At 39.7% G+C, this 13,653-nt stretch overlaps 1 protein-coding gene across 1 annotated transcript in view; it reads left to right on the top strand.

Moving 5' to 3' along the window:
• The window catches only part of POU2F1 (POU class 2 homeobox 1), a 76,289-nt gene that overhangs the window by 54,042 nt on the left and 8,594 nt on the right, over positions 1 to 13,653 (top strand). The window contains exons 11-14 of the mRNA XM_053909494.1: positions 201 to 342; positions 1,766 to 1,911; positions 3,416 to 3,595; positions 5,072 to 5,177. Coding sequence (XP_053765469.1) covers positions 201 to 342; positions 1,766 to 1,911; positions 3,416 to 3,595; positions 5,072 to 5,177 — 574 coding nt within the window. The remainder of the gene's footprint in view (positions 1 to 200; positions 343 to 1,765; positions 1,912 to 3,415; positions 3,596 to 5,071; positions 5,178 to 13,653) is intronic.

The following is a 13,653-nucleotide window of genomic DNA, read 5'->3' as shown; positions in this document are numbered from 1 at the left end:
TGTCCCAATCAAGGCCTGACAGGCTTCCTTGAATACTGTGCTCAGCTTAAAGGTGGATGCTTTTGTGGGACCCTGGAAATGGAATGATTGTTGAGTCTTTGTCTAGATCACTTACTGGGGCAGCAGCCTAGAGTGAAGACTTGGGACGTTAGTGAGACAAATCTCTCTCCCTCTCCCCCTCCTGCTCTGTTACCCTGCAGGGCGATGTTGGGCTCGCTATGGGTAAGCTGTATGGAAATGACTTCAGCCAAACCACCATCTCTCGCTTTGAAGCCTTGAACCTCAGCTTTAAGAACATGTGCAAGTTAAAGCCACTTTTGGAGAAGTGGCTCAATGATGCAGGTGAGTAAGTGTACGAATTTTACAGGGGAGTTGTTCACACCTGGGCTTATGTGTTCTAGTGCATTATTGGTACCGCAGAACATTGAAGCTCACTAACCTTGGGAGGATCAATATAAATTATGACTCCATAAATTAGAGAACGAATTCGTTTAAACCTAGTAATTACAATGGACACAATCAGTAGTAATGTTTAGCCTTAGAATATTTCTTGTATTTGAGCCAGGTTAGGGATAGTTGAAGGAAGAGGATGAGAAGTCCTAGGTGTTTACATACACTTGAAAAACAAATTTATTGGTTCTTCCTTGATGAATTATCATAAACTCGTTACTGATCAGATTTCTTCTTTTTTACTAAAAATGGCCACATATGGTTTATAGACACAATGGAATACTACTTGACAATGAGAAAGAATGAAATCCTGCCATTTTGCAGCAACGTGGATGGAACTGGAGGGTATTATCCTAAGTGAAATAAGTCAGAGAAAGACAGATCCATCATGTTTTCACTCATGTGGAACTTGAGAAACTTAACAGAAGACCATGGGGGAAGGGAAAAGGGAAAAAAAAAATAGTCACACACAGAGAGGGAGGGAGGGAGGGAGGGAAACCATAAGAGACTCTTAAATACAGAGAACAAACTGAAGGTTGATGGGGGGTGGGGGGGGAGGGAGAGGGGAAAATGGGTGAGGGGCATTGAGGAGGGCACTTGTTGGGATGAACACTGGGTGTTGTATGTAAGCGATGAATCACGGGAATCTACGTCCCCAAACCAAGAGCACACTATACACACTGTATGTTAACCAATTTGACAATAAATTATATTTTTTAAAAAATGACAATAAATTATATTTTTTTAAAAATACTTCCTACATAAAAAGCTGAGCTTTTGAAACTAGCTGAGCTAGTTTTAACTTGTTTTATACTGAGTTTCCTTACGGAAAATTTGGATTTTGAGTCACAGAATCAGAGACTCTGAGAGCTATAAGGAACCACAGAGATCTCCTAGGCTTTGGTTGTCATCGTAAATGTGAACAAAAGTCAGGTCTTTGGAAAAGACAAACCTGTAATTCCCACCCTTCAACAGTCTGGTCCATGGCTGTGGGTGAGGCCTCAGCATCTGTAATCTTACTGACTTCCACAGGTGAGAACCTTTCGTTTTACATAGGGTGTAAAGAAACGCAGAGATACCTGTGATGTGACCAGGGTCATCAAACTATTAAATGACAGAACCTTGTTTAAACTTCAAAGAATTTAGAAAGATCTGTGGTAGTGAATGATGTTTTAATATGGGTTATGAAAACCCTTCTGTGCTGGCTTTTAGCTTAACATATTTTGGTCCGTTTTGTTGTTACTGTTAATATATGTATCATATGCATGAGTCATGCTCAGCTAACTTGATTTCTGTGTTTTCTTCTTTCTTACAGAGAACCTCTCATCTGATTCAGGTCTCTCCAGCCCAAGTGCCCTGAATTCTCCAGGGCTGGGAATGGAGGGCTTGAACCGTAGGAGGAAGAAACGCACCAGCATAGAGACCAACATCCGTGTGGCCTTAGAGAAGAGTTTCTTGGAAGTTAGTGAAGTTTTTACTTTTCCTGTACATGTGATTGTCTGTATAATATTAATATTAGGTGCTGTAGATGGTATAAGATGGACTTGTCAGCCTCGGTCCTTACAGGTGCTTATAACATAGTGGAGAACATAAGACAAAGGAAGTTACTGAACATTGGAAGCAGAACCAGAGGCCTTCAGGGCTCGGGAGAGTCCGGGCGCGTGGACCACAGCTGCCGTGGGATACGCAGGAGCTGCGCAGGCGGGGGAGAAGTGGGAGGAAAGCACTTTAAGCAGAGGAAGTGCACCAGCAGAGGCATCCAGGGAGGAAAAACCTCCCAGATTTGGCAAAGCACAAATCGTGCGATTTGACTAAATTCCATTGTCTGTGTGCCTAGAATAGTCGTTTGGGACTAGGCCACCAAAGGCCGTGGATGTCAAGGGTTAAATAAAGTTAGTTCTGGGCGCCTGGGTGGCTCAGTCCGTTAAGCGTCCAACTTGGGCTCAGGTCATGATTTCACGGCTTGTGGGTTCAAGCCCCACATTGGGCTCTGCGCTCACAGTGTGGAGCCTGCTTGCCATTCTCTCTCCCTCTCTCTCTCTCTGCCCCTCCGCGACTTGCGCTTTCTCTCTCTCTCAAAATAAATAAGCTTTAAAAAAGGAAAATAAAGTTAGTTCTAACAGGTATTTAGCCTCTTTTGTCTTTGTTTGTTTTTTTTGTTTGTTTGTTACTGTACCGGGCAATGTCACAATCAGAGCTTCCAAAAAATTGTAACTTCTCTAATTTAGAAAAGGCTTGAGCACAGTGGAAGGAACATTGAATCAGGAGTCTCTCCACTCTACCGCTTTTATTAACTGTATCAATAACTGTGACTTCACTGTGTCAAGTCACTTGATTTCTTGTGCTAAAGTCCCTGTCTCTGAAATACCTGCCTTTCCTGCCCCGCAGGCTTATTGCCTACCTCGTGTGGTCCTAGTGAAATCATGTGCATGGAGCACTGACAACCTCTTAAATTCCTACTAACGTATAAAGTTGTATGGATTATGAATTTTATTCAAGATTAATAACCCTTAAGATGAAAAAATAAACATTCAAGAATACAACTTATTCGGGGCGCCTGGGTGTCTCAGTCGGTTAAGCGTCTGACTTTGGCTTAGGTCATGATCTCACGGTTCGTGAGTTCAAGCCCCGCGTCAGGCTCTGTGCTGACAGCTCAGAGCCTGGAGCCTGCTTCGGATTCTGTGTCTCCCTTTCTCTCTGCCCCTCCCCTGTTCACTCTCTGTCTCTGTCTCAAAAATAAATAAACATTAAAAAAAGAATACAACTTATTCTTATTTAATACGATTAAGTTTAACAACTATATGTTGATTAGAATGTTTATCTATAAAAGTTCTTTGTTAAAAGTATGGCCAGTATGGTTTTATATATATCCCAACTTCATCCTCTCATTTGTCCCTCTCCATTTGTTTATTTATGTCAGCAGTTTAAAAAAGTTATTCCAAAAGATGGGTTTTTTCTCCTTTAGAATCAAAAGCCTACCTCGGAAGAGATCACCATGATTGCTGATCAGCTCAGTATGGAAAAAGAGGTGATTCGTGTTTGGTTTTGTAACCGCCGCCAGAAAGAAAAAAGAATCAACCCACCGAGCAGTGGTGGGACCAGCAGCTCACCTATCAAAGCAATTTTCCCCAGTCCAACCTCACTGGTAAGGATAAAAAATAGAGGACGCAAGCTCAGGAACTGATTTATATAATTTTACAAATGATCTATGAAATCAGTTTATTTCATAATAGTAATTTATTGTGTATATGTACTCATGCTAAGTATGTATAAACTTGTATTTTAAATGTCGCCAAGGGAATTCAGTCTCGTGTCGTCAAGCCAAGAACTTCCTGATCTTTCTTTTTTAAAGTGAACAATTTTAATTCTTTCCTATTTCATGGTGGCTCCATTATTCTCTTCTCTAGTGTGGTTTATAGGTTACTCTGCAACTGTGGGAGCAAATGTGCTGCTGACTCCAGTTAGGTTAAAAAAAAAAAAAAAAATCTTTAGTTGCTTCTTATTCACGTTGGGTTTTAAAGCCCGTATTATTAAAGTTACATGACTAAGTGACAGCAAATTCCGAGATAATGATTAGCTCTGAACTTGTATTAAAACAACCGTCTCCTGTCTTCACCCTCAGACATGTAGGCCTTTCACTGATAAGCTCATTGAGTAACTTTTGCTCTAGAACAGTATTGCTTCCGATTGCTCTAGAACAGTATTCTAGGCTGAGGGGGCGTTCCCTACTCCTGCAACTCCCTTGAGCTTAAGGACGACTGCAAATGTGAGTCCACACTTCCAACCAGAAATTCCAGAGCTGGAAAGATTGTGGAGTTTGCATTTCTGAGCTTTCCTTGTTAATGTGTCTTATTTCATTTGAATGTCATTCTATCCGGGGATGCTTTTTAAACTAACTTCACCATTAAGAGTGCCCGCGGACCTGTGAAGTGAAGGTTGTGATTGTTGATTAGCAGGGCTTTCGTCATGAAGTTCTTAAGACCGCGGTTATGACAGCTTCTCAGGCACTAGATACAGTTCTGTTTTATGTAGGTGACGATTTTGTGTTTGGGGTTTATTTGTACTAAAAGGAAGACAGTATTTCTTACAAAACTGTGGAAATACTTTGTTCTTTCAAAAAGAAACTGTCAGTTTTTAAAATTTTTGCTTCACCTTCTTTCCATGCTATCATTTCATTAAGAAACAAAAACAAGACAGTCTCGTCCCCACAGGGTCAGAAAAGAAAAAGAAATCTAAGAACCCCTGATTCCCTGATCCCGTTGAATAGTTTTCCTGTGTAGACTAAGTTGATAAATAGCATAGTATTCCTTCCTTGCCTGTAGTATATCTGACTCCACATTATTGGGATTAAGGAATTTTTTTTATTATTTCTTTTAAAACCCTGGGCAGAGCCATTTCTAGTATCAGTGAAAAACCATCTTCTAATAGCCACCTTCATACGTCGGTCTGTTTCCTCAATTCTAAGATCAAAAAATGATTATAAAATTATTTCCTCTTAGGCCTTTTTAATTATGTTGTATCTGAAATTTGAACATTTTTATAGGCAAAATACATCTTTGATGTGGATTTAAAGTTTTGATTTTTTTAACTGCTTTTGCATATTTTCACTTCTGGCCTCTAGGTGGCAACCACGCCAAGCCTTGTGACTAGCAGTGCGGCCACGACCCTCACTGTCAACCCGGTCCTCCCACTAAGCAGCGCTGCGGTCACGAGCCTGTCTGTCACAGGTAAGCAGCCGCCTGGCTGAGCAGCTGTTGGACACATGGTGGGCCCGTGACAGGTCTCTCTGAGAGCTGTGAACTAAATTGTGAATTAGGGCTCTGACTGCAACTTTTTTTTGAAAGGCCCCGTATGAAAACTTGAACTCCAGAAAACAGGCATAATTAATTTCGTCAGAAAGAATTCTCTCACATAAAGATTTTCTTGTCTGTTCTGTTCTTTCCCACATTACTCTTATCTTCGACATTGCTCCCGGAGTTATCTTTTAAAACTCCCAACTTTTTTCCAAGTAACTCCTCTCCTTAAAAACTTTCTTGAAGTGGCTACAGCTTTTTGTATTCAGAAAAGCATCCAGCTTGATCATCAGTTCATCGAAGGTTATTTCCAGTCTGGATCTTATCTTCCACTGGTCTTTTGTCCCTTTCATCCTCAACACACGGGAAGGTTCCATCCATCCTTTTGTAAATATCCCCACAGCCTACAACGCTACCCCAGCCTGCACTTCTTTCGGAAAGCAGTGAAACTGCTCCAGCTTACGTATCAGTTCTTCCTGGAAATACTCTTTAGCCTTCCCAGGAAACTCTTCGTTCCCACCTGATTGTATGTTTTGTACTTCTGTCTTTCTCAATAGATTTTGCACTTCTCAAAAGATCTGAATATTCTTTGTGCAATCTCAGTGCCTAGTTTAGTGCCTGATGCATTCGTTATAAAATGAATAAACTTTTTTCCTTTGGCCTCCTTTAAAAAACACATGTCCCAAGTACATTTAAAATAACTTAGGGGCGCCCGGGTGGCTCAGTGGGTTGGGCGTCCGACTTCGGCTCAGGTCATGATCTCACGGCTTGTGGGTTCGAGCCCCGCGTCGGGCTCTGCGCTGACGGCCCAGAGCCTGGAGCCTGCTTCGGGTTCTGTGTCTCCCTCTCTCTCTGCCCCTCCCCCGCTCATGCTCTCTCTCCTTCAAAAATAAACAAACATTAAAAAAAAAAACTTTAAAAAAAGTTTTAATTTAAAAAAAAAAACTTTTTAACTTTTAAAAAAAGTTTTATTTTAAATAAATAAAATAAAATAACTTAGTGTTGGTGCACCTGAGTAGCTTAGTTGGGTAAGTGTATGGCTCTTGATTTCAGCTCGGGTCATGATCTCACAGTTTGTGAGGTCAAGCCCCGTGTTGGGCTCTGCACTGACAGCGTAGAGCCTGCTTGGGATTCTCTCTTCCCCTCCCCTGCCCTCACAGTCTCTGCCTCTCAAAATAAATAAGTAAAAACTTTAAAAAACAATAAAACAAAACAACTTAGTGTTGTCATCAGAAGTTTTTTAGGGGCACCTGGGGTGGCTTAGTCGGTTAAGTGTCCAACTTCAGCTCGGGTCATGATTTCACAGTTTGTGGCTTCGAGCCCTGTGTCGGGCTGTGTGCTGACAGCTCCGAGCCTGGAGCCTGCTTCGGATTCTGTGTCTCCCTCTCTCTCTCTGCCCCTCCCCCACTTGCTCTCTGTCTCTCTCTCACTCAAAAAAATGAGTAAACACTAAAAAAATAATAAAATAAGTTTTTTAGTGATATATGATGCATAAGGCATCCTATAATTATTCACCAGGCTGACTATGTGCTAATAAATCATCGAATGGATTTGTGATATTTCACAGTCAAGCTTGAATTTGACCTAGAGTTGGGGAATTTGATTTTCTTCACCCATGTTTTGAGTTTGTTATAACACTTCTTTGGCTCTGTGATCTAACTGAATGGCTTTATATAGTTAAGTTTCTAAGTTACTAGGAAACCTCATAACTTTATTTATTTAGAGTAGTACTTCTTGACCTCTTTTGGGTCTTAGAGCTCTTTGAAAGTTTGATGAAAGCTTTAAACTTTTCCCCTCACAAAAGAGACACACCCACAAGTTTTAGTAAACTACTAAGGATGTTCATAAATGACAACCCCCATCAGCCCCCACCTCACAAAAGCCATTTTGGGATGCCGTAGGAGTAGAGATTGCAAGTTAAGAACCCATGTTTGAGAGTACATAGTAGTCAGCACTTCGGCTTAAGCAAACTGGTGGTGATTGATTGCTGTTGTGTTGGGCATCAGGAACACGAAATTCCTGCATCTGAGGAACCCACCGTCCACCCTGACTGCCGTCATCTGTTCACCTTCCCAACAAATTGTAAGTCCTGTTACGTTAGGTCTAAAGGTAACCATCTTTTGCAGAAAAATTCCTAACAGTTCAAGCATTAAGAACAAGTAGCTTTGCAGATTTCCTAAAAATGTCGCAAAAAGTCTGAAACAGAAGGTAATTTTTAGGAGATACACGGACTCAATCTAGCTAAAACTTTTCTGTCAGTTTTTGATGATCCTAGCTGGCCAGTCATATTTTCCTAAACTCGGTTACTGAGTCCATTTATGTGGATTCAATTATAACTATTTTCTGAAATGTTGGTAACTTTTTCTGGAGTGAATTTTTTCTTCAGTTCTTAAAAAGTTGGAACGTTATAAGAAACTCAAATAGGCAAAACAGTCACGATGAACTATTTTTATCCTGCCTTTAAAACATTTTTTTATATATATGGACAATTCTAATAGTGTTTAATGTGTCCTACTTTTTTACTTCTCATCTTACAGTAAATGTCATCCCTGTTACAGTTTTTTACATTTCTACCTTTTTTTATAATCTTTTTTTTCTTTTTTTTCGATGTTTATTTATTTTGAGAGACAGAGACAGTGTAAGTGGGGGAGGGGCAGAGACAGAGAGAGAGGGAGAGAAAGAATCCCAAGCAGGCTCCAGTGCAGAGCCTGATGTGGGGCTCAAGCCCACGAACCGTGGGATCACGACCTGAGCCGAAATCAAGAGTTGGACGCTTAACTGACTGAGCCACCCAGGTGCCCCTACATTTCTACTTTTGATTTGCCCTTATTGTATTGAATGGTTCTACCAGAATTTCGTAAACATTTCCATGTAATGCTATGATGGTTAAGTTCTACCTACAATGACCAGCTTTTCCATTTGAGTCCCACAAATATTGCATCCCAAGAAACCCCTCAGCCTCCCAGCCACAGAACTTATCTTTCTTGTTCAATATTGTATTCTTCCTATCTAGCATACCATCTAGAATGTAAGCTACCCAGTAATTATTAAAGGAATGAAGTTTTCACTTATAAGTAATACTATAATGAGGACCTTTGTACAAAACAGTTTTCTTAAATTCTTTATTTTTAGGTAATTTCAGATGTACAGAAAAGTTGCAAGAATAGTTCAGACAAATACCAAATCTCTTCCCTTAGATTCTCCAAATGTGAAAATCTTACTGTATTTGCTTTTTCTTTCCTTTTGCTGTTTCTCTTTCTGTGTATGTGTTTTTCTGAACTGCTTTAAGAGCAAGTTGTGGACATGCTGCTTTACCTGTAACTACTTCATTGTGTATTATCTAAAAAAATAAATTACCATATATAACCAGAATACAGTTACCAAAAATCAGGAAATTAACGTTGAGTCAGCACTAATATCTAGTAAACAACTCACATTCGTATTTTGCCAGTTGTGCCAGTAATGTGTCTTAAAACACAAGAAGATCTTTGTTTTTTCAATGTTTGTTTATTTTTTGAGAGAGAGAGACAGAGTGTGATTCGGGAGGGGCGGAGAGAGAAAGAGACACAGAATCTGGAGCAGGCTCCAGGCTCTGAGCTGTCAGCACAGAGCCCGATGCGGGGCTCGAAGCCACAAACGGAGAGATTATGACCCGAGATGAAGTCAGACGCTTAACCGACTGAGCCACCCAGGTGCCCCTAGCACGAGAAAAATCTTAAATCATGCATTGCATTCAGTTACTGTGTTTCTTTAGTCTTATTAAACTGGGGACAATATGCGTCCCTCGTAGTACTTTAGTACATTGATTGTTTTGAAGAGTGTAGCTGTTTGCTTTGTAGATGTTTTGTCTCACATTTCCTCCTGATTAGATTCAGATGACGCACTTGGGGCGCGAATAGCACAGAAGTGATATTGAGTTCTCCTTTGTGCATGATATGAACACACATGTTGTTTATTGATCCTACTACTGCTGGTATTAACTTTGATAATTTTATTAAGGTGGTATAGGTCAGGATTCTCCATTGCATAGTTAGTATTTTATTCCTCATGGTAAATGAGGGGTTTGAGACTGTACAGATACCCTGTTTTTTTCTCAAACCTTTGTCCACTAGTGTCCATTGATGATTTTTGCATGGATCTGTTATGATCAAATAACTGTGTGATTTCTTCTACATTTATTAGTTGCCTTCCTTTTTTCCATATGTTAACTCCCTTATCAGTGACCATGAGAAACCTGGCTCTTGTTATTTAACAAGATCGTTAACTGCTCAAACCAGTAGTGAAAACACAGTGGTTTCAAAATTGCTAGCCCATGTTTCTGAACAGAAAAGGCCTACTAATTTGAGTCCCATGTTTGTTTGGAGTTCTTGTCTTTAACCTGAAGGTATGTAGTCCGAATACTGTGCTCAGAAGTTATTTAGATTAGGTAGGTCTTTTTATACAGCCTCTTCAGTGTAGTTACATTATTCATTTGAAATTCCGTTTGTTTTGCTTGTTTTCAATATTAGTGTTGTTCCTCTCATCCTTGTGGATTTTTTTTTTTAAGTACATGAGATAATAGCGTATCATCAATCATTGATTTCAAAAGTCAGGACTATACAGTAATTTCTCTTCAGAATAATGTCATTCCCTTCTGTTGTAATTCTCTCTCTCTGACAAGTGGGCTTGGAATCTCAGGGCTCTGTTGAGGTGAATAATTCTCACCTCTGTCATAGTCTTCCACTGTGTCCTTCCGGACTCTAGTTGGTTTCCCTACCACCTAATTCCAACCTCTTTCTCATTTCTGCAAATCTCTCAAAATCTCAAGTTTTCTGATACCTGTCCCCAGAGTTCTTACTCCCTTTTCTTTAACCATCATCTGGGGTAGGATTTTAGGAACGAAGCGAAGAAAAACCATATCCTCACTCTACCATCTTCTAAGAGAAATCTTGTCTGATTGACACATTCTCATTTTCCAGTATTTAGCATAGTGCTTGGCACATTGAAGCTCCCTGGTAAACGTTTCCAGAATAGATCTAAGAATGATCATGACTGTGCTACTCCAGAAAGATTGTGTTCTGATGTGTATCAAAGCTTTGCAAAAATTCAACAGAACAGCCTTTAATAATCTCAACGAAACACGCTCTGCCCCAATTGTTTTTTTCCAAAACAGGATTTCATAATGAACCATATGCTGCCCCACACCCATTAGCAGTCCGTCCTCATTTACCCCTCACCCTCCTTCTGGTTGCTTTACTCTGTCTGTGGTTGTGCCTGTTTGGGACATTTCATACAAATAGAATCACATAATATATGGCCTTCTGTGTCTGGCTTTTTCCATTTAATACAACATTCTTCAAGGTTCATCCATGTTGTAGATTGTATCGGGACTTCATTCCTTTCTATGGCCGTATGATATAGCATCATTTTGTTTATCATCTATGACTTGATGGACGTTTGAGTTGCTTTCAGTTTGGGGCCATTTTGAATACCTGCTGCTGTGAGCATTTGTGTACAGGGTGTTATGTGGACTTGTTTCCAGTTCTCTTGTGTATGTGTTTCGGAATGGAATTGGTCTATTATGTGGCATACTAGAATATTATGAACAACTTTATGCCCCCCAAAAGTAAGGCAGTTTAGATGAAATGGACAAATCCTGAGAAAGACACAAATTATCAAAACTGACTCAAAAAAAGGGAGAAAACTTAAATAGACTTAAGCCAGCAATGTAAATGAATCATTAATGTAAAGATTTCCCCAGAAAAAAAGACTAGGCCCAGATGGCTTTAACAGCGAATTCTATCAGATACTTAAAGAAGTTAATCTTCAGCCATCTCTTCCAGAAGATAGAGGAAACACAACTCACTGTAGAAAACCAGTATTACCTTGATACTAAAGCTGGACAGAGAGACCACACAAAATTATAAACCTATATATTCCTTATGAAAATATACACAAAACCACTCAGCAAATTTTGGCAAATCAAATCCAGTAACATACAGAAAAGATCATACACCACCATCAAGGGGGATTTAGCCCGGGAATGCAAGGTTGGTTTCATAATAAGTGCACATTAAATAATATAATATACCATAGCAACAGGAGAAAGGGCCAAATCCACACTGTCATCTCAGTGGATATGAAAAAAGCATTTGACAGAATCCAACAACCAGTTCATGATAAAAACCTGGAATAGAAAGGAACTTCCTCACCTGGAAAAGAACATTAAAATCCTACAGCTAACACCATACTTAATGGTGAAAGACTGAATGCTTTTCCCCCTACTATCAAGAACAAAGCAAGCTCTTGCCGACTTCCATTTAACATGATGCTAGACATCATAGCCAGCTTAACAAGGGGGAAAAATTAAAAACATTCAGTTTGAAAGGAGAGAAGTTAAACTGCCTTTATTTGCATTATTCTGTGTATGTAAAAATCCCAAGGGATTTTTATTTAGGACTAAGAAATGAATTGAGTGTTGTTGCAGAATACAAGATCAATCTACAAAAATCAGTTGCATTTGTATATTCTATCAGTGAATGGACCAAAAATGATATTACAGAAATAGTTTTATTCATAGTAGCTTCAAGAATAAAATACTTGGGAATAAATCTAACAAAAGAAGTGTAAGACTTACACAGTGAGAACTGCAATTTGCTGAGAGAAATAAAGTCTAAATAAACGGAGATGCTCCAGCTTCATGGTTTTTGGAAGATTGTTTTTTGTTTTTCTGTGTGTGTGTGTGTGTGTGTGTGTTTTGTTTGGTTTGGTTTTTGGTTTAGTTGGTTTTTTGGGGGTTTTTTTTTTGGAGAGAGAGCGCATATGAGCTGGGAAGGAGCAGAGAGAGGGGAAGAGAGAATCCCAACATTGGGTTCGAGCTCATGAACTGTGAGGTCATGACCTGAGCTGAAATCAAGAGAAATCAAGAAATCTATTGAGCCACCTAGGTGCACCAAGACTCAGTATTTTTAAAATGACAGTATTCTCTAGGGTCACCTGGGTGGCTCAGTCGATTAAGCATCTGACTCTTGGCTTCGGCTCAGGTCACGATCTCATGGTTTGTGAGTTCGAGCCCCAGATCGGGCTCTGTGCAGACAGCACTGAGCCTGCTTGGGATCATCTCTCTTCGTGTCTCTCTGCCCCTACCCCACTCGCTCGTACACGTGCTCGCTCACTCTCTCTAAATAAATAAAGAACTTTAAAAAATTGACAGTATCAAAAAAAAAAGATGACAGTATTCTCTAAATTGATCTGTAGATCCAATATAATTGTAGTCAGAACTCTAGTAATTTTTTTTGCAGTAATTGATAAACTCATTGTCTGACGTATGTATGGAAGGGACCCAGAATAGTCAAAACAAATTTGAAAAAGAATGAAGTTGGAGGACTTAAATACCTGATTTCAGAGCTTACTGCAAAGCTGTGCAATAAAGCCTGGATGCTGCTAGCATAAGGGCAAACAGTAGATTAACGGAACAGAATTGAGGGGCCGGAAACAAACCTTTAAATTTATATTCTGTTGACTTTTGACAAAGGTACCAAAGCAGTTCGGTAGCGAAAAGATACTCTTCACCAAATGGTTCTGAGACAATTGGATATCCGTATTCATGAAGATGAATTTAGATCCTTCCCAACACCATGCACAGAAATTAAGTAGAGGGGATCAAAGGCCTAAATGTAAGAAATAAAACTTCTAGAAAACAGGAGAAAATCTTTATGACTTTGGCGTAAGTTTGTAGATACAGGGCAAAGAGTTTGTAGATATAGCACCAAAAACACAATTCATAGAAGAAGAGCAAATGATAAATTGGAATTTATCAAAAGCAAAATCTTCTGTACTTTGAGAGATGTTTTCAGAAAATGAAAAGTCAAGCCACAGACTTGGAGAAAACATTTGCAAATCCTGTATCTGATAAAGAAGCATCTAGAGCATATGAATAACCCTCACAATTAAGTATTAAAAATATAAACAACCTCATTTTGTAAAAGGGCAAAAGATGTTAATGTATATTATGCCAAAGAACATATAGAAATGACTAACGAGCACATGAAAAGATGCTCAACATTTTTACTCATTAGAGAATTGCAAATTAAAACCATACTGTTTTTTTTTTTTTTTTTTTAACGTTTATTTATTTTTGAGACAGGGAGAGACAGAGCATGAACAGGGGAGGGTCAGAGAGAGGGAGACACAGAATACGAAGCAGGCTCCAGGCTCTGAGCTGTCAGCACAGAGCCTGACGCGGGGCTCGAACCCACGGACCGCGAGATCATGACCTGAGCCGAAGTCGGCCGCCCAACCGACTGAGCCAGCCAGGCGCCCCAAAACCATACTGTTTTGTACTCATTCAATGGCTATCATCAGAAAACCCAAAAATCACCAGTGCTCGCAAGGATGTGGAGAAACTGGAAACCTCATCCATTGCTGGTGG

This window comes from Panthera pardus, unplaced genomic scaffold, assembly GCF_024362965.1.
Source record: "Panthera pardus isolate Hobbes unplaced genomic scaffold, ASM2436296v1 HiC_scaffold_21, whole genome shotgun sequence".
NCBI classification, from domain to species: domain Eukaryota; kingdom Metazoa; phylum Chordata; class Mammalia; order Carnivora; family Felidae; genus Panthera; species Panthera pardus.
Note: the sequence above shows the minus strand (reverse complement) of the source record. Positions and strands in the feature narration are given on the sequence as shown.